This window comes from Ischnura elegans, chromosome 12 (genome assembly GCF_921293095.1).
Source record: "Ischnura elegans chromosome 12, ioIscEleg1.1, whole genome shotgun sequence".
Classification (NCBI taxonomy): domain Eukaryota; kingdom Metazoa; phylum Arthropoda; class Insecta; order Odonata; family Coenagrionidae; genus Ischnura; species Ischnura elegans.
In genome coordinates, this window is record NC_060257.1 from 68,672,782 (window position 1) to 68,693,872 (window position 21,091).

The 21,091-nt window shown below is 36.6% G+C and overlaps 1 protein-coding gene across 4 annotated transcripts in view; it reads left to right on the plus strand.

Annotated features, from left to right (window-relative positions):
• The window catches only part of LOC124169727, a 562,768-nt gene that overhangs the window by 439,001 nt on the left and 102,676 nt on the right, over nucleotides 1–21,091 (plus strand). For all 4 annotated transcript variants that reach the window (XM_046548416.1, XM_046548417.1, XM_046548415.1 and 1 more), the window contains one exon: nucleotides 19,366–19,466. In XM_046548416.1, coding sequence (XP_046404372.1) covers nucleotides 19,455–19,466 — 12 coding nt within the window. In that variant the 5' untranslated portion in view covers nucleotides 19,366–19,454. The remainder of the gene's footprint in view (nucleotides 1–19,365; nucleotides 19,467–21,091) is intronic.

Consider the following 21,091-nt stretch of genomic DNA (forward strand, 5'->3'; position numbering starts at 1 on the left):
CCCGCTATTCCTTACCCTTTATTACACTTTCCAGAAAGGCCTTGTTTTCCCTTCCTCGCCAATTGTTTGCCCTGAATGAGTTATATACGGTTCCCGACTAAGGGCTCGGTTACAATTAGGCGTTATTGGCTCAGGATATTGACTCACGACAAGTATCAAAGGAGCGAGTTCGGATATATTAGGCGCACACATATCAGTCGTAGCAGGGCGTCCTGCTGGACTTGCGCACTTGAGTTGCCATACCACTGAGGCGCAGGAGTGGCGGGCGGCGCCGGAAAGAACTAAGACGGCGAGATTCTCTCATCGATGAACCAAACGTGAAGGACTTGTATGAGAATTTTTTGGGAAAAATATCCCTAGATCTTGTATGAAATAACTGTATATGAGTGCAAAAGTGAAGAGGCCATTAGGTCCTCCGAGAACTAAAAATTTGAAGAGTAACTAAGTGACGATAGTTTCAAATCTCATAATTCCAGTACTTTTCGGCCCATATTAGAACCTAGTTTTTAAGCTTTTGTTGATTCTTTGATTTTTTTGTGTCCAAAAAGGCGGAATTCTCTCGTCAACGATTCTAACGTGAATAATTTAAATGATAATTTATGGGGTTGAATATCTATAGAGCTTGTCGCATAGAATATTTGTGTATGAGTTCAAAATGAAGAAAACATTTGGTCCTCTGAGAAAAATACATTTTTAAAGTATGCGTTATGATAGTTTCCCTAGCATTTTCAAACCTCAAATTTCCAGTGCCTTTAGAGCCACATTAGAAGCCAATTTTCCAGTCTTTGTTGATTCTCTATAGGTACCTATTATCTGAACCACAATACTCTTATTTTCTTCCTTTATGAGAATACCTCACCACAGAAACGAATCAAAGAAGGAGGTATTTTTAGATGGAAAAGTATCTACATATTATTATTCAAACATACCTAGGGTATTAATACTCTAATAGTGTGTACAAATTGTTCCTTCCATAGAAATATCGATATCGCCAAACAGGGGCAGATGCTGATATTGGTAACTTCAGTTCCGATTTTTTACACTGGGTGAGTCCGCTGAGAGATTTGTGCTTCGATTTCCGGTGAGGTGTCAGGACACCACAGTTGAAATATTTTCAGTATTTTCCATATACTTAGTTGTATTGACAGGCATTTTCTTCATATATTTTGCTAATATTCTAAAATTTCGTCATTTATATAATGGAATGAATATTTTTTACAGTATTAATATACGTTTTATATATTTATATACTTTTTGCATGATTCTTTTGCCTTTCTATACCTACATACCTCCATATTTAATTCGTTCCTCTGATGAAGTGCATTCGCAAGCTAGGAAAAGACTATTCAGAAATTTGATAAAATGATTTCATAAAAAACTGGAAGATTGACTCCTACTGATATTAGAATGGTACTAAAAATATGAGCTTAATCGGTCAAATTAGTTCTGAAATATGAGCTTAGGCAAGTTTTGTGGTTTTTTTCGAATGAAATGATAGCACTTAAGGTCAAATGTCCATCGAGGCTCGTCTAATCTGTAAAAATTCTCCAAAATTGTTTGATAGTACACCTGGGACAGTTGACGTGGTGACTTCTTACGCTCATCTCCATTACAGGTGTGGCTCACAATAAGTCGCGCAACGTGAGTGAAATTGTTGTGAAAGGGGCTTCAAACAAAAAGGATTTTCGTTGGTAGATTTACCAGAAATTGGACGCCGGCAGTGGAAACGGATATGGGCTCCAAAAAGTATCATCACCGTTAGTCAACAATCCTAAGATTGGTTTGACGCTCTCCATTTCTCTCTCCTATCCGCTAGTCTCTTCATAGCTACATATTTATTCTCTTTTACATCCTTTATAACCTGTCCTATGTAACTCATGTATGTAACTCCAAAAAGTATAGAAATTCAAATGCTATGACTATCCGTACCGTAGCACTGGATAGAACAACAGTGACTTTGTCCACAGCCACGCGCACAAGTGCAAAGTTATATGTACCAGGGATTAAATCCTCCGTAAAGAAAGTATATGGTTTATCCGAGATTCGAACCCGGATCTTCCGATTGCCGTCAGGTGTGCCGGCAATCGGGAGAATCGGTTTCGAATCCCGGCTTAGCCAAATGATTTTGTGAACGGAAGGATTTTCGCGGGTACAAATAGTAGGGTATAAAATTCTGGTGATGGGAACGGACCGAAAAAGTATAGATGCATATTCCAAAACTATACATACCATAATACTGATTAGAACAAGTCACGATGCAAGCACTTAGGCGCTCAGATGCAAAGCTATATATACCAAGGATGAGATTCGCCATGAAAAAAATCATAAGGCTTAGCCGGGATTCGAACCAAGATCTCTCAATTGCTAGCCAGGTATGCCGATAATCGGCAATCGGGAGATCCGGGTTCGAATCCCATTTTTCCCCGGCGAATTTCATTGTTAGTGCATACAAGGAGGAGAAAAATTATGCCGCGAAATTTTAACCTAGGGTAGCTCATGCCAACTCTATGACTAATGACAAGGACATGGCTACAGCAGTTTTAGCCATGTGCTCTGATTTGCCACGAATTTGCTCTGTTGCCGGAAGCTCTGACACAAATCATGAGTTCGAATGCTTTGCCTGCATTTACCGTTGCCTTTGTACAGAGCATCCATTAAGAGCAGAGAGTTTCCACCCAGGATGAAACTTTACTCCCGAGAACGAGACTAAATTAATCCAAACTCCGCTGCTCATAGTTAAGTTTCGATCCCAGAAGTTGAGTGGAGGGGGAGAAGAGGGAATAGTTTCGACCCATTACGTGTGGCATAGCTACGTGTAGAGAGGTTAAAGCATTGAGCTTAAAATAGAATGAAAAGTTTGCGTTAGTTAGTTAGTGGTAAAATATCATGCCTCATGCATCTAATGGCGGTAGGCCAAACCTCAACTCCATTCAACCATACATCCTACTCGGTGTGTGGGTCGAAACTAAACCGTTCGAAGTTGAAGCGCGTGGACCGTCCGGTGCGAAACATTATCTGCGTTTCCTTTCGTCCTAGAGTTTTACATTAGTTTCGACCCGAAGTAGTTTTTAACTTCGATTTCGTTTCGATCCTGAGTATAGCTCCCCGGGTTTAAATCAATATCGTTTAGTTTCTACATTTCACTCCCGGGAACGAAACTATTGAAATTTTACTGGTTTTTACTTTCGTTTAGTTTCTACTGCCATCTTTGAGCGCAAGTGTGACCACCAGATCTAGTTCAAATTTTGCTAGGTGTTAGGAAATGGATACTCGTGAGGTGTAGTTTTTGTTTCATCCACCAATACTCAGTACCTTTCGAGATATTTGCGACGGAATGTAACAGGAAAACGCCCAAATCTATGCAAACCCACGTTACAACAATACCAAATTACAAAAAATTATATCACCGTCAGTGATCTTCATCCTAGAAATGACGTATTGTCGTGCTGCTTGTTGCACATAATATTAGGCGTTTTCTGGTTCTTTCGTCGTGAATAAAAGTATTGAGCATCGGCGGCTGAAATCAAAACTACATCTCATATGCATCCATTTCCTATCACCTAGAAAAATTTGAACGAGATCTAGTGGTGACACTTGGGGGACTTTCCTTGTGACTCCTTTTTTTATTTCTAGTGCCGCTGCATTTTTACGGTGTGCAAACCCCTTCGCGTGCTTCCTCGTCGTTCTTCCTTCAATTTCCTTCATGCCCGTGAAAAGTTTTCGCCCTCTTCCTAAATGTTTGGACAGGGGGTGCGGCGCGGGTGATATAGCGTTTGCCGGCCACAACCCTCCTCCCTTGCCGCTTTATTTATTTACTTTTTCCGCCGTCCCACCCTTTTCCCCATTTTCATCCCCCTGTGCGTCTTGTGTGTCGCTGAACACCCTTCAGGAAGAAACTGCATCCCCCTCTGCGCTTTGGCGAGGGGCGAACCCTCTTCAGTTATGTTATGGGATGGAAGAAGATTTGAGTGCTGTGTGATCATTTCTAAACATCTTCTAGACCACCTTTTTTACATACGCCCATGGTTATTGCATAAAATGTAAAAAAAAATATATTTTGTATCCATGCTGTTTTTAAATAAGACACTTTTTCCTCACCTATGATCATCGGAATCCATATTGACAGTGTCTACTGTACAGGTAGATTTCGAAGCTCATAAATGAATGTTTCCACATTGTAATACAGGCTTCTAAGTTCTTATATCTCTTTATATAGGTCTTAAATTTAATGATTCAATTCTGTATTATGCCACTTCTGAAAAATGGAGTTGTTATTCACGTATGCCTAAAATATTAATTCATTATAAAATGGGTTACTCTTTGTTTTTGCTTGATTCCATTGTTATAAGTTAAGAGGCTGCATTTTTGAACGATATAAAAATAAATTCCATTTCTCCAAAGGCGTCATCAGTGAATCAGATAGTCAAATTGAAGGCTATATATGCCGCAAAATATTTTTGGGACCATATTTGTCGGTAACTCGTCATCTTTAATTCATATTAGGTAGTACTTTTATCAATTCTGAATGTTTCAACAGCCGTTTCATGTTTGAAATGGTTTTTAAAGGTTTATTTATGAAGGTTAAACTTAGATTTATGGCCAAATAACTTAGGATTTTCTCTCTCCCACGTATGGTGGGGAAGTAGGGCTTCCGAGGTATTCGTATAGGTGTTCCGAGGCTACAGAATTACTTGGTAAGAATGTTTTATTTTTAATCGCCTATTTGAGGAGTTTGATCAGCGTTGGCTCTACTTTAAGATGTTAAATACACTCTTTACTACAGGGAGATGTGTCTTTACTCAAAGTTTTCCTTTTATAGTCAATATAATGTTTGTCATTCCAAATGCATGAAAGAAGAAAGCGTAGTCTTATTCTTAAATAATCTTGCTTGAAATTTCAGTCCCGACCAGCTCTTAAACAGAGAGAAGAGATTTTAGTGTCTGTACAAGATAAGATGCAGAATCCACAAGCAAACTTTACGTCGTGAGTTTAAATAACTTTTTTGGGTTAAGAGCCGTGAAAAGTTTTTCGTTGGTTGTGCGTGGCCGCAGAAGATAAAAGCAATCCTGGAGAGTTTTTATTCTTCTTAATAAAGCACCGCTCTCGTTTGGGTGAAATCATTGTTTGTTTTTGCGCTTCTGTGTACTTTTCATGGCCGGCTTTCTACGGAAGGTTTTAATGAGAGGAAGCGCTTGCCCTCTAGGTCTCCTAGTCTACTGTTTTGCATTCAGTCAACTTTCTCTCTTCTGATGACATTTTTTTCGACTATCGTCAAGCACATTTCATGTGACATTTTGCGCCAGCTGCAAACCTTTCTGTAGTGTACGGATGTAAATAAATAGTTGAAAAGCTTTTACCTACGTGAAAGGTTCTTTTTTTCATTAGTTAATCGGATTATTTTTACCACGGGTTAGTGGTCGTCCCTTGGTTACGCCGTCTCTAACTACATCTAACTATTGGTCTATAACTCTGAATATATCGAAGTTCATCTTCTTTGTGCATTTTTTCCTCCAGTGATTTCGGATGGAAAAATAATGAGTAAGCCACAAACCTGTCGTTCTCTCTTCGTTAACTTAAAGCGCCTGTGCTAAAAATGGCTTTCAATGAATGGCGATTCAGTAATGCTTGGAAAAATGGCCCTGCAATGCAATCTGAATATTTAATGCTCCTAAATTTAAATCTTAAATTTCTTAATGACTGTTTTAATAATTTATGGTATATTGGTTTTCTTTCGTGTCTCCGTATTAGCCTAAAATCAGACTGGCATAAAAAATTGTATTTTATGATAGTGATAAATTCATTGATGTTCTTAAAAAATGAATAATATCACCACATCTTTAGACAATATTATTTCTAAATTATGATAGCATAAATTCGCTTAGGTGTATATTTTTAATGACAATCATACAATGGTTCTGTTGGGGCATTTAGTAATTCTAATGAATTATTTTCTTACTTATATAATACTTAACATTTTTGGATGCAACACTCCTTTCCATTTCTTATTTACTCATAGCTTGTCTAAGTTTATTTGCTCCATCGTCACACTGGTGATGAAGTACAGTCATTTTTATTTCTTTTAGCTTTCAAGACGAGAAAACTCTGACTTTTGCTCCGTAACCCGCGAGATAAATACAATCTCTTGAAGTAAAAATGCCTTTGGTGGGCGAATGAGTAAAGAAGAGACGCTTTCAGGAGATGTTTGTTCAGACCTTGCGTTTGTATTCGCACAATCCCTCCACGTAGTCACCCAAAAATCTTTCTGACGCCGTCGACTCGGCTTTTTCAGCTCAGATTCTTCATGACTCGGCTTTATTCTGTTTGCGTCAAAAATAGCACCCCTGAAGTTTCTATTTGAGCTTGAACTCGCGTCTGTGGGCTCCTCAGAAGTCACCCGCTCTCGTTGCGTGTGATATCTCAGTGTCACACTTCTTCAGAGGTTAGTAAACATATGGTGACTGGATTCATTGCAGGCTATTCGTAATTATTGTTATATTTGGCCTTATTTAAGGACCCTAGAGGCCAAGGGGGATAAGTGCATTATTTTATTTTTGGAGATAAATACAGAATAGTGGTTGGTGGGGTGCAAAATACTGCAGTGGTAAAGTGAATCACTGATAAGCACGTACATGTAAATTCAGTGATTTGCATACGTATTTCTTTGTTGAAACAATATTGTGTACCCCACCAACCATGTTATGCAATTATAACATTTAAAAATGCACTTATCCCCCTACGCTTGTAGGGTCCTCATTTCATCTATTTAAATAGCAATTGCTACTTTTACACCACTTGGAAATTTTTACAAATAAGTAGTTGATAGTGTATACCTAGCCCCTTCTTTGCTAAAACATGCTCTAGTTCCAGTGATAAAATCATCTTAATATTTTTTATTCCTATGGTTTTTTGTGAAAAAAATCGATTGTGACCATAAATGTTATTTTTACATCCATATTCGAATGCTTACTTTTGGTCATCACGTGGAATTCATAGTGAAAGAAATCACGATGTCGATGTGGCAGCAAAGTTAATATGCACACAACTACCCTGTAGATAAATGTATGATTGGCTGGGAACGGTATCTAATTTTTGTCACAGCTTTCAACACCGGTACGCTATATCATATTAGGGATTGCTAAATATGTAAACATAATGATTTATTTAATTTTCACTTCCGTTGCCCTGAAGACAGCACAATCAGTCAGCACAATTTACGACGGAGCTCTCTACGAGTAATACTGGACCATCACCAGCACCCATGCCTTCAATAAGGGTAACTTACACATGGGCTCTATCCCACGACTCTGCGTTTGGCAAGTGTTTACTTCAAACCACCGCCAACTAGACCTACTAGATTAATATATTATAAAATAATATTAGTGAGAGAACTGCGCAAAACATATCTTGTGATAGTTGGCAACATATAATCATTATGATGATGTTAATTGGTGATGGTGGTTAAATTATGATAATTTTATTACATGGTAGAAATCATTCAATTGCGATTTTTTTACACGTTTGTGCGCGTTTAAAATAAATCACTCATGGTGGACCCAAATAGGGGAGCAATATTTTTTTGAAATACAAGACTGAATTACTATTGCGGAATGAAATTGATATGGTTATATCATAACAAAATAATTTAACTTGGCATAACTTTGGAGTTGAAAACTCAAAAGGAGAGTACGTTAGTGCACAGCATATTGACTTGACTTAATGCAGTCTTCATCATCATAAGTCAACAATCCTAACATTGGTTAGACGCAGCTCTCCATCCGCAAGCCTTTTCATATCGTCTTGAAGTTGGGAAACTCTTTACCCCTCGCGCAGAAATGACGAGTATCGCTAGTGATGAACTCTTGATTCCAAATAGCGCAATGATGAGTGTAGCTCGTCATAAGACTTTCATAATTTTAGTTCTATTTAGGGAAACAACATTAATATTTTGTATCTCTTTTTATCAGAAATTTTAACCGCCTCATAAATGACACCTTAAGTTTTAATCATTCCAGTCTACTTCCTTAATGATTGCAACACCCTCTCCATTTCTATACGGCTTATAAATAATTACGCTACAACAATAATAACACTATCTTCAAATTTTAACATATTAAGCCATTGGTAATGTACATAAAGAACTCATATTTCATGACACGAGGTGCATTGGAAGGAATAAATTGATTTTATAGGAGTTTCGGTAGCTGTGTTCTCGATGTTCTTACGGGAAGAGGGTTCGTTCGCGAACAATATGAAACAACAATCACTTTTGATTTCACTGCTCTACGCTGATTACAATCTGTAAATATCATTCCATTAACTACTATTCCATTTATAAGGAACCACAGAATAAATAAATAGAGGATGGGAGCACGATATTCAGAAAGGAATTATAGTGGAAGGGTTTAAATTAAATTTGAATTTAAGCAGTTGCAAAGATGACATTGCTGTCTGTCGTGAGACATAATAACTATAGAAAGTCCTCTAAAATCGATTTCAGGACTGATGCATGGTTTGCGCTATGATAGAAGGAGCATATCATTAGCTTTTATGATTCATAAGCAAGTCATGTTTCACCGAGGTCAGCTTTTATGAACATGGCTAAAGTCATATCGCAGGGTTGAATGTAAGGAATAGCGCTGAATAAGAAGTTCTCTTTGTCACCGACTTCGTCCACTGTGGAATTCCTCTTTGCGAAAAAAAAATCATTCCTCTTTCTCCTCATTTTTTCTGCGCATCCCTCCCTTCATTTTTTTCTGGTATTATTCTTTTCACAAAGCCTTTCATACCCGTTTCCTATGACTCCATCTCCGTGACCACGAAACCTCTTTGCCAGCCTCTTTTCTTTCTTTTCATTTTCCCTAAGCCTCCTCCCTTATATGAGTTCTCATTTCTTTCCTCCTCTCTTTCATCATCGCCTTCCTTTGAGACTCTCATCATTATTCTTCTCTATGTATCTCTCCTCATCCTTCTTTCGTCACTTCTAATCGCTTTGCGCTCATATCACGTATTGATTTATGCACCCGCATTGTCATGACCAAATGGTCATGGCCTCCAAACTATAGCCCGCCGGCTACTTACGGCCAGTCATATAATTTCATCCGAAAACAAATCCCAGTGTGTAGGTTACAATTGGCTCATCTAACCTGGAACCTGATTTTAATGAAATTTTATAAAACGACATAATAATAGGTCACGCCTATTTGGTTGAATAAAACTAAAGGCAGGGACTAAATTTAGTTTACCCTGACTTTTTCTAGCAAGATGTTTTCATTTTTTCCATTTTCACACACTATTTTTTTAGGAAATTAAATAACTGGCACTGATTTTTTTTTTGTTCCTTCGGCCCGCATAAATATGGAAAATATTTATTGTGGCCCTCACATAGAAAAGTTTGGAGACCCCTGGTCTTGACTCTGGAAGAAATGATTGTTTGAGTTGCCTTACGTATGGTGTGAGCTATGTCTAACACGAACTTTTGGTGAATGCAGTTATAGAATCCCATCATGACGGGGTTGGTTGGTATTTTGAGGGTCCAAAAATGTTATTTTCAACTACCTCTCAATATTATTCTGAATTAATTGTTATTTCGCTCGTATAAGTTCTAATTTCTTCTCAACTGTCTTTCATCGTCGCCTTCCTTTGATACCCTAATCATTATTCTTAATTCTGCAACTCTTTTTATTCTTCTTTCATCACTTCTTATCCCTTTACACCCAACGTATTGATTCATGCATCCTCATGGCCTTGTCTCTGGAAGAAATAATTGTTCCAGATGTCTCAGATTTGGTATGGGCTTTGTCTACCATGCACTTTAGATCCACGAAGTTTCATAGCTATAGCCTCCCGTAAGGACGGCGTTAGTTGGAATTCGGATTGGTCAGATGCGTTATTTTCATCTTCCTCTCATTAATATTTCCAGTAAATTGTCATTTTTTATTTAATGCATTCCTTGAAATGGATTCAGACGCGGGTCTTTAATTAGCGGGGATTCATTGGTTAATATTAGTTTTTTTTATTCATCAAAAGCTTTCAGCTGATGTTCACGAAGACGAATCATGAAATAAATCTATTATGCGACATATAATTTTGTTAAACTCGGAATTATTCATTCATCATTAATTTATGGGCGAGAAAAACTTCATACTAATTCAATTTTGTTTTGCATTTACATTGCATTAGCAAAAGCCATCACCATGGAAAATAATATTCACATTGAGCCTGAACTGAGCTAAACAAATGAAGTGAGTTCATAGCCAAGCGAGGTAACGTCAAATACTCCAGATTAATACTAACCGCCTGTACTATAGGTAAAATTACGTTTTTTTAATAAATTTCTTATATATCCCTTGCGTGACTGTTCGGGGTAAGTCAGTTACCCCAAACTATGTTAATGTTGTTTAATTGTTTCTATTTTTATTTTGTCCCTTTTATATCTTTGCATCTGGGCTCAACCACTTTGTCGTTATTTAGGCAAAAAACGATTTTTTTGCATTTGAGTTGTTTCTGAAAACTTCAATTTTTATTGGTGGGGTAACTCAGTGGGCGGTATGAAAAAAACTTGCTTTTTATACGTTTGCAGGGACAAACGTTGATTTCAATGAGTTTATTATATTATAACTTCAATAACGCCCATATTCTAAATGATGGAACATTTTGTGCTTGTTTTTTTATAGCATGTTAGTCAATGAACAGTTACGATAGCAAAATATGAAAGATTCCTTCCATTTCGCACAAAATCAATTAAAAACCCTAAATGTAGCCTACAATCTATCTATAAATTATACAAATAAAGATATTATATTATTTAACAAAAACTATGGTGTTGAATTACAGGAAAGATTAAAATACATCTTATAATTTATAAATTATAAATGGGTACCTGGTGTCCCCCACACAGTCGTTCGCGTAAGTTTTCTAGGCACAGCCACAGATTTAAATAAATGAAAGATCGTACACTTTACCACAAAAGTTTTGAGAAAAATGTCCACAAATTGAATTGATTGAGATTCTACAAATGTTTAAAAAAAATAAAAGATCGTAGCACTTTTCCACAACATTTGTGGACATTTTTCTCAAAAATGTTGTGGAAAAGTTCTACGACCTTTTATTTATTTAAATATTTCTAACTTCCAGCAATTGAAGCCTGAATCTGTTGAACCTATACAGTCACGGATAGGATATTTTTACAAAAGATCATGAAAGCAAAGGCTTTGTTAAGCGCCAATTTTACATAGAGTATCCATTTTCATTGTCTCGAAATGTCAAAAGAAAGGGAGCTGTATGGGGATTAATATGCTTAAATTATCACAAAAATTTATTCAGTATGTGTAGCTCTACGTGTAAGAAGTTTCCTGGATACTCGATCTTTCTTCCCATCTTCCCATTCCAGTTTCTGGTCTCTTTTGTTCCGCTCCGTGTTAATATGACCTCCCCTTTGCCATTATCATTCTCACAGTTATTACGATATTCAATTTTCTCTTCTTAATTTGCTCCCTGAAAATCTCTTGGTCACATCTCTTTCATCTATCTCTTCTCCCACACCAGTTTGAATCTTCAGTCCATCGTCACTATTTCCCAACTCTACATATTCTAGCTGAGGCTTTTTTTGAATTTACTACCTGTTATATATATGGATATTCTTTAGACAAAGGTTGGAATTAAGTTGTTTTTCTTTTCCAGTGACAAATTTAAAATATTGTCTAGTGTATGCCTTATGGCTTCAAGTTTCACCTCGATGAAATTTTTAACATTCATTTTTTTTATTTTGGCTGTCATCTACAACTTTTACACCTAATTTACCTTTGTAACTAGCAATTATTGTTAGCGTAACAATACATATCCCCGGCTAAGTTCTAGCAACGCGTATCTCAAATTCGGCCGGTTTGAGACAGGTATCTTAAACAAAGTGTAATAACATTTAAAAAATAAAATAAAAAACAACTCTTTGTTTGCCAATGAATGCTTCTTTTTCAGTTTTATGAACTTTTGGTATTTAATTTCGGTGTACAAGTAAAAAAATTAATCGTTTTTTTTGCTCTCCTGAAAAGTTGGTATTTTTGAGATACATCTTCTTGGAACGTAGTCATCGATATTACTTCCGTACTTGCGCAAGGGGAGCAATCCAATCACTTGTAGCGTTCTACTTTTAGATATAGTTAAATACACCAAGAATGTAATTCGCCACGGAAAAATCATTTGGCTCAGCCGAGATTCGAACATTTCTCCCAATTTTCGGTCAGGTATGCTACGAGTTACTCCACCAAGTCATCTTCTCTCAAGGCGAATATCAGACCATGCGCATTACTGCGTTCGAAGTCACTTGTTCTGCAGAGTATTTGCACGAATGGTGGGCGTTGAAGGAGGACGAGACTTAACTTTTTCGTTTTTAATGTGGGTGAGGACAAAAATACTCACTGGATACTCGATTTCTCTTCTCATTCCAGTTGCTGGCCTCTTTTGTTCGTTGCCGTGTTAATATAACCTCCCCTTTCCCATTCTCATCCTTCGAGTTCTTACGCTCTTCAATTTTCTCTTCTTAATTCACTCCCTGAACACCTCTAGGTCACCTCTATTTCATCTGTCTCTTCTCCCATACCAGTTGGCATCTTCTGTCCATCTTCATCATTTCCCAACTCTACCTATTTTAGCTCAGACTTTTTGTATTTTACCATCCGTAGGTATTTTCTACATGCCTAGTTCGGAATTAAGTTTTTTTACTACGACAAATTAAAAATTTCTTTTGTCTACATCTAACGACGTCAAGTTTCACCTCGATGAAATTGTTAAAATTCATTCTTTAACATATATTTGAAGTCTTGTACAACTTTTACACTTAATTTACCTTTGTAACTAGCAATTATGTTAGCGTAATATCTTAGGCGGAAGAAAATGCCTGTATATTGTTCGTGTGCGTTTGAAAGTGGTCGCGAGGAACCAAAATTGCTGTTGAAGATTACCTAGTGCTTAATATTGCCGTGCCGCGTCGTCTGCGATGGTGTCATTCCACAAAATATTCTTTGGAATAGTACAGGATATCCATTTTTGGAATGCCTAGCAGCGACGTTTTATTTCCTTGTCCATTTTACTGCTGTTTTTAAATATAAAAATTACCTTCACAATTATTTTGAAATACGATACTACTTAGCCTTCACCCCAAATGAGTTAGTTTTAATTGTTAGCTACCATAAATGTTTATTTTACTGTTAATAATTATTTTCTTTCTACGTTTTTTACTATAAATGAGTAAGGGTATGAGTGAAATGAGGATTTATTCAGGGGCGCGTTTAACGTTTTACCTTGCTACATTTAATTTCGCTTGTATGCATTAATATCCTCGTCCGTTAAAAAATCGTTAATTTTAACCATTTTATTTTTAGTCCAAATTATTCCGTCACATTTAATGGCACTTTCCACTTTCCTCATTCACGGTGGGTCATTTCATCAAATAGCGTTTTTTAATGTAACACGCGTGAAAAGAACAATTAAGCGAAGCAATTTTCGAGGTGACTTTGGTAAACTGGTTACCATTTCTACATTGCCCACTGTTGGTGATGGGAAAATTACAGAATCGTAACGTGTGACAGATACCTAATTCGTGGAATTTTTTAACAATTGCGTTTAAAACGTCTATGATTTTAAACGAAAAAGTTTCACTACGTGACACAAGAAACTTTATGACGGCCATATGTAAAATTATGATTTTCTTTTGTTTACTTTCGCCAGATTCCAAGACTTTTTCATTACCTAGGGCTTCTTTACATGCGTATATTACGTAATCATAGCTTATTGCTCTGATATTTTTCAATTTTATCGTGCCTTCCTCTTAGACCAAAAAATTTAAATAACATTTTAACCAAGATCAATTGGTTAGTTAAAAATCAATTACACAGCGTATAAAGCGTACCGTCGTGCTGCAATAAAAGTCAAGTACTATATAAAACTGTTAATAACAAACCCGTTTAATATGTCTTGTTATTTTTAGTGTCGTGGCCCGGAGGATGCATTCATGAGATTTCACAAAGTCTACGTTTAAAATCCTTATAAATATATTATTGAAGACGCTTTCTCTATTTAAATATGCACGATTAAAGTTTGATTTACAATGTTTATTTTACTTCCCTTTCCTACCCTCTATTCCTGGTAAATATCAGTTGGAAATAAACACAAATAAAACCAATATTTTAGTATGCAGCAGAGGAGAAGAAGTCAAGACTAACACCAAAATAGGGAAGCAAACACTGGTAGAGGTGGATGAATTCTGTTATTTGGGAAGCAGGATAACTAGCGACGGGAGAAGCAAGAAATAAAGTATCAGCAGGATAGCACAAGCGAAGAGAGCATTCCACCAAAAGAGAGACCTGCTTACAGCGGGAAACTTAAATATGGAAGTAAGTTTATTTATAAGAACCTGCGTTTGGAGTATGCTCCTATACGCAAGTGAGGTATGGACAATGACAGCAGCGGAAAAAGCAAGGATAGAGGCCTTCAAAATGTGTGGTACAGAAGAATTATGAGGATAAAATGGATCGACTGAGTTAGTAGTGAGGAAGGCCTAAGAAGAGTAGGAGAGGAGAGAAGCCTCATGAAATCCTTAATAAGAAGACGGGATAACCTTATAGGCCATGTATTGAGACATGATGGCCTGATGAAGGCAATCGTCGAGGGGCAAGTGGATGGCAAGACCTCTAACAAAATATGCGGAACAGGTAAAGAAGGATGTGAAAGAGGAGAAATACGTAGGTGTTAAAAGATTAGCTGGTTGGAGAATTGAGTGGAAAGCTGCGTCAAACCAATCTTAGGATTTTTGACCATTTATGATGATGACCCTCTAATCCGTTACATAAATTGAACACAAAGGATAGCGATACGATTCTTCAAAAATTTCCATTAGAGAATATTTAAAAGAGCGTTACTCAGCATTGTTTAGATTTAGTTTGGAGCCAATTGGATCTCGAAAGTTACGTTCCAAGCTTAGATTGCATGAGCAAGTATGAACAAATATCTTTCTGGCTGACAAGTAGAACATCATTACTTAATTTCTGATCGGACAGAATCAATCAAATAAAAAGACATGTTCTGCCGAATAGATAGTATTATGTATATGTATTCCTTTTCCCACGAACAGAAGGGCCTTAATGAATTGTAGGTCGAACTCAGTGAGTGAAATACGAGTATCTGTTGATCCGTACTCAGCATCATTTTTATTTTCGTATAGTCTAAAGGGCCAGGTCTTAGGCCATTCGAATAAAACATGTGCTAATGCATAAATTCATGTAATTCTACAAAATCACATTTTCGGTTTTTAGTCGTTTCGGAGGTAAATATTTAACCTACAGGTATTTTATGCACTTCAATTGAAGTAAATTAAATTCTAATCGATGTAATTCACTATACTTTACATTACAGGACAAGTACTTCAGCCAATATTTTGCTTTAAACATGTCTATATCTAAAAATACCGTTTGCAGAAAATGGTCTGTTTTTGAAGTGGCAAAGGTAATTAATTAAAGAAATAATAAAGGGAATTATTCCATGCACAGAACTGATACTGGTATCGTTTTGTTGAAAATATATTTATCTTTAAAAATTTTTAAAAGTAATTGCCCCAGACAACTCATAATTCGGGGAAAGCAAAACTAAATATTCAAAACGACTCGGAGTGACAAATCTGGATTTTTTTATACAAGCACTGGTCCTAACAATGTATCAAAAAACTTTGACTTTATGAATTTATTCATTAGGTCCCACTTTTTTAGTTAAGATTCCTGTGTTTGTCTCCACGGGAAGTACTACATGTGGAGGACTTTTCTTTGCTGGGCCTAAATCCACCTTCTTATTTACCTTTCCCCTGTATCCTGTATTCCCGGTGCTTCGCCCTTCCACAGTCCCACCCCCCCTAATCCCGTCACGTGAATCCAGTCATAATGCGGTCCCAGATTTTATATCCCGCCTCGAAAAGAATACTCTTCAGGACTAATCTCAGGTCGTCCCACCAGTTACACTGCGACCCTTCCTCAACTCAGACTCCAGAATCAACTCTATCCTCACCATTTTCAACGGTTTATTTATCTTCCATTTGAATTTCATGGAATGTGGAAAAGTTCATGAGGGATACATATTATGATTAAGACATAAAATTATCGCTTACATCGTTATGCAAATGTCGTAGAAGTCGCATATAGGTTGATAAGTGATATAGTACATATAAGGGTTTACATAAAAATTATCTCTAAGATCATAATTAAAATGTTTAAGAACACGCATATAGATTGATGAGTGAAACATTTTGTGATATAGACACAAAATGAGCACTAAGATCGTAACGAAAATGTTTAAGAAGACGTATCACTGTCTTCAGCCAGCTTTCATTTTGCCACGTAGTAAACATCGAACTGGTTTTTTGTGGGAAACTCCCGGGATTTGGTGACTTGTATCCTGTAATAAGTTGTTTGCATAATTTATGGACTTTTCGGTAAGCTTACTATTTACGATACATGTATAATCGTTAAATATTTTACTCTGATGTGAGTGAATAAGGAAAAAGATGGTCTAGATTCCTTGAGGACAGAAACAATACTCATTAGTAAAATTTCTACACAAAGGCAGGCATGGTGAGTTTTGAATGCCTATAAATTTTATAAATAATTGAGCACAGGCGTGTATATAACGGGCAATGGGGTAGCATTTAGGAAGGAAATGAACTCCATTTACGTGTTTTAATGAGGACCAAATGAAAATGTTTTGTATTGACAAAATAAATGAGTAGCCGTTTTCTGTTGAAGATGAGGAAAACACCAAAAAGTTCTCTTTAAGATCAGTTTACTTGTTATCTTGTGACCTTTGTAATTTATTAACTCAGCGTTGAGATTTGATTCCCTCAAAAATTGAGACAATAGAGAATATAATAATGAGGATCAGTCTTCCTTTTAAGCTGCTAGGCCATGTTGCAGTAATTTGACACGCCATATCTTTCGGAGAAGTAATAGTTGCGCAGCTATTGTTTTACCTTCTTTTGTCCTAAACTTATTTCTAATATCTCTACTCTAATTAGCTAGATTAAGATCTGAATATCTGTTGAATTACGTTCAAGATTTAGTATCTATTCTCATCGAGCATCGAAAAAATTTGTTTTCTTAACAATAAAGAACAATGAGCTTTCTTAGCAAGAATATTAAATTCATTTGAAGCATGAAAGATAATGACATTTTTATTCGCTTTCTTAAAACTATTCTTCGGCGTTTTTTTTTTTTTTGCACGATAATGACCTCTATATATGAAGGCAGATGTAGCCATTCTCGAATTGCCATGCCCTGAAGATCATGGCAGAGGCATTAATCGAAACGTCGGCCTGCAATCAACTCACCCGGTGGAAAATCTTAGAATGCTTCAATAGAAACATATTTCCGATGATTTCTGATTTTCGGGTTAATTCCGCGTCGACTCATTTTTGGAGGACGACAGTTTCGGGCGTGTTCCAACTTCCGTCTTCGGATCCAAATCGGGAGGACGGGAGCTGGAACGCGCCCGAAACTTTCGTCCGCCAAAAATGAGTCGACGAGGAATTAAAATGAAGATCAATCATCAATTTCATCACCGCGGAAGCCTCCGTAATAATTTTAAACATATTTCTGTTTCCAACCGATAGAATCTTACAGCCTTGTGTTGGAATTGCCCATTTCAGACTTGAACTTAGATGGTCTGAGGTTAGAATTGAAGGCCATATTCTTCTCTGTGGCACTTTTTCGCCTTCTGTTTCTCTCTCTCTCTCTCTCTTTCTTACGAGGTCTCTTCGTAATCCCTTGCGCAGCCCTTCAAATCCTACTTCCATCCTTTGCTTCATCTATTTGGCTTCCTTCTTCCCGTCTTCTCTTCTTGTATTTCCACACAGTTCATTAAATTCTATCTCTTTCTTTCCTCTTATCTCTTCCTCCCTCCCTTACTTTCCCATCGTCTCCCTTCCGGTTTTACGTCGCAGACTTTCACTTGGTCATATATTCTTTTCCCAGTCCGAGCCTTAAGCCTCCCAACCCCACGAGCAGAGTTACTTATTCCCTCTTTATTGCCGGACCTTTTTCAACTTGAACTTATTACGACCCCCAAAAACTTTCACTCGCTATCTTCCTCCCTCGGCATTGCAAACTGTGTTGTCAGCAAACAGCCTCTCTCCCTCTCTCGAGCTTAATGAGAAAGATGATCTGTCTTTCGTTGAGCGTCTGACCAGCTTCTCTCTCTCGCTCTTTGACGTACTTCCTTCGTCATTTTGCCCGAGGAGGTTGCGAAAACAAATATATTTTAGCTGTGAGAGAATTTAATATCACGGCAAGGAGTTAGATGGGTGCTTGTGCCAATTAAATATGTATACGACTCCAGCACTTAGATCTAAATTGGTCCATTCGAATGACTTCCTGAAGACGTTCCTGCTAATAAATTGCCTCAACTTGATGTGATATTGTTTTCAGCGTCAATCCAAAGCGATAAGTATTTCTTTATATGTTTAATTCCAACCTTTATTTATTTCCTATGCTCATTCTAATTCACTGTAGGCATTGAACAATTTTTTGTTTGCATAATGTTGTTAGCATCCTTGGGACTCTAATATACTTTGGGCAATGCGTGGGTATCAGTGAGATGACGAAATGTTGGTAGAACTATTTATTTCTTCCCGCACATAAGTAGCAGTGTTACATTAACTGATATATTTATTTGTAACCTTTATTTTATTTATGCTCTATGCTCATGTTAGTGTCGGCATTGAGCTATTTTTGTTGGTATAATTTTTTGTATGCACAATTTTGTTGCATAATAACTCTTACAGACATTGTGTAATGTACGGGTATCGATTTGATGACGTTTTGCACTCTTTTCTCTGCCTGCATATTAGTAGACAATTTGCATTTCAAACATTTTTGTGTACCAAATATTTTAGTTTATAATCGTTCAAAATCAAGAAAAATATTTTGAACGAAGTTGGCTATTGCACCAAGAGGAAATAAAAACAACTCAGGTATATTGATATTTTTTATTGCACGACTTCCAACTTGTATTAAAAGTCTTGAAATAATGAAATTAATTTTGTTTATGTTTACACATCAGTCTTCATTTCGTGGAAATATATTTCAGTCATAATTAGATATCCAGACTTTTTCACCAAATTATAATTAGTACAGTACGTTTCACCGCTAAACGGCATCCACAGGTACATTTAGTTTACTAAATTATTTACAGGTTTCAGTGTTAACCAAAATAATGGACTATTTTATATGATTATGGATAAAATACTCTAAGTAATACTTACGGTTAGCTTTAAACATGAGTGTGTTTACCATCTGACTGATTGCATTTGCCCTTTTTTCTGTTCTTTCGCAGATGTTTACCCGGCCTTCCTCCTTCCAGAGACAGAAAACAGACTCCAAAGGACCAAGATCTATCAGCAATCTGTCACGTTGGTAGCACGCATGTGGCCCGAGGTGAGAAAAACCGATTATTTCCTGGTAACAGTGTTTTCTTGGAACCAATTGAATCTTCCACGAATTTCACGTCCGAATTAGTTCCATGTACGCGATATTGAGCTTCCCAAAAAATTCCCACGTCTTCACTGTCATAATAACCCTCTATATTACTCATAAGTATGATAGATATGATATTGAACCCCTGATATTTTTATACGACCAGGCGCGTGGCATACTTTATCCTCGATATGTGTATATATGATAACACTTGATTGTTGTTAAACTTTATCTTTATTTATAAAATTTAGTTTAAGGTAGTACATTAATAGGTGTTACATAAATATTTTTTCAATCATGTTCATTTGTTATTTTCTAAAAAAATCTCTGGCCTTAATGCTGAGATACAATTGACTATGACGCAGAAAATATACATTTCTGATTTAAATTGGTCTTCATATCTTGTTGATTTTAATATCTCCTTGGAGGTCAATCTGCTCCATTGAAAGCGTTACTGGTGCATATTAATTTAACTGGCAACTAATTTTCATAACTCACGAATGTTCATTTAAGTTCCTTTAGTAAAGTTTTTAGCCTTATCGTACGTTTTAAATCATTTACTTTATATTCTACCAATACTTATGAACCCTGTAATCCGCATTCTGAATGATCTTTAATTGGTGCATGTAAAGGATATGTTTTAATGCAAGGGAAAAGTGTCTGGAGGGATATCGTGAAGCGGTTACCGGCAAAATGTGTGATTAACTTCAATTAACTTATTTTATTCCCTGCCATCGGCTTAAATTTGTATTGATATATATGTAGCTTAATCTTGAGGGTAAAAAATAGTGAAAACAATTTGAAAATTATTTTTATTTCTCTATTTCTCAGTTAAAGTGCCGGAAAAATTGCCAGGAGAATAAGTTGAATTTACTTTTCATTATTGGATTAAAAGTTTATAAATATAATCGACAGGTTCCACCAAACGCTTGTACGCTCAAATAAGGTTACTGGTGATGATTTCGACATTTATGCAAGTTGAACTTTTTTATTGACGTGTTCCTTCTATTGAAGTGGAATATAATGCGAAGAGCGTAATAATGCCTTTGTCTGAAATTAATCGCGGAACTGGTTCTTAAGAAAACATACTGTGGAGCAGCGATAGAACCATTGTCATTGGAACAGTAAATAAATGTTCAAAAAGATTGAAGGCATATGAAATATCAAGAAATAAAATTTCAAAACCACAGTGCCGATCAATGGTCTAACGGTCAGTATTACATTGAAGTCAATTAATAAAATCCCCCACCCCCCCCCATTGGTTTACTCGTCCGCTGGAATTCCGATATTCCGCACGTTATTCCGCTATTCCAATGCCGCCTAGGTTTTAAGAAGGCAGTGGCTATTTCCAATTGTTGCGCTTTTCCGCTCGTCCGCATCCCGCTGATTTCCGCTTTCCGTTTTCCGCAGCGTATTCCCTCCGCGGTTGCTAAGGTAACAAATTTCAATCATATTGTGTTTTGTTGCGATATTATTTATTATTGCGATTCGCGATTTTGTGCTTACCTACAACGTTTAAATACTTGAAAACCATTCTTGCAATATTCAGATAAACTATTTTCTGAATTTTCGTGGAGAGATCGTCA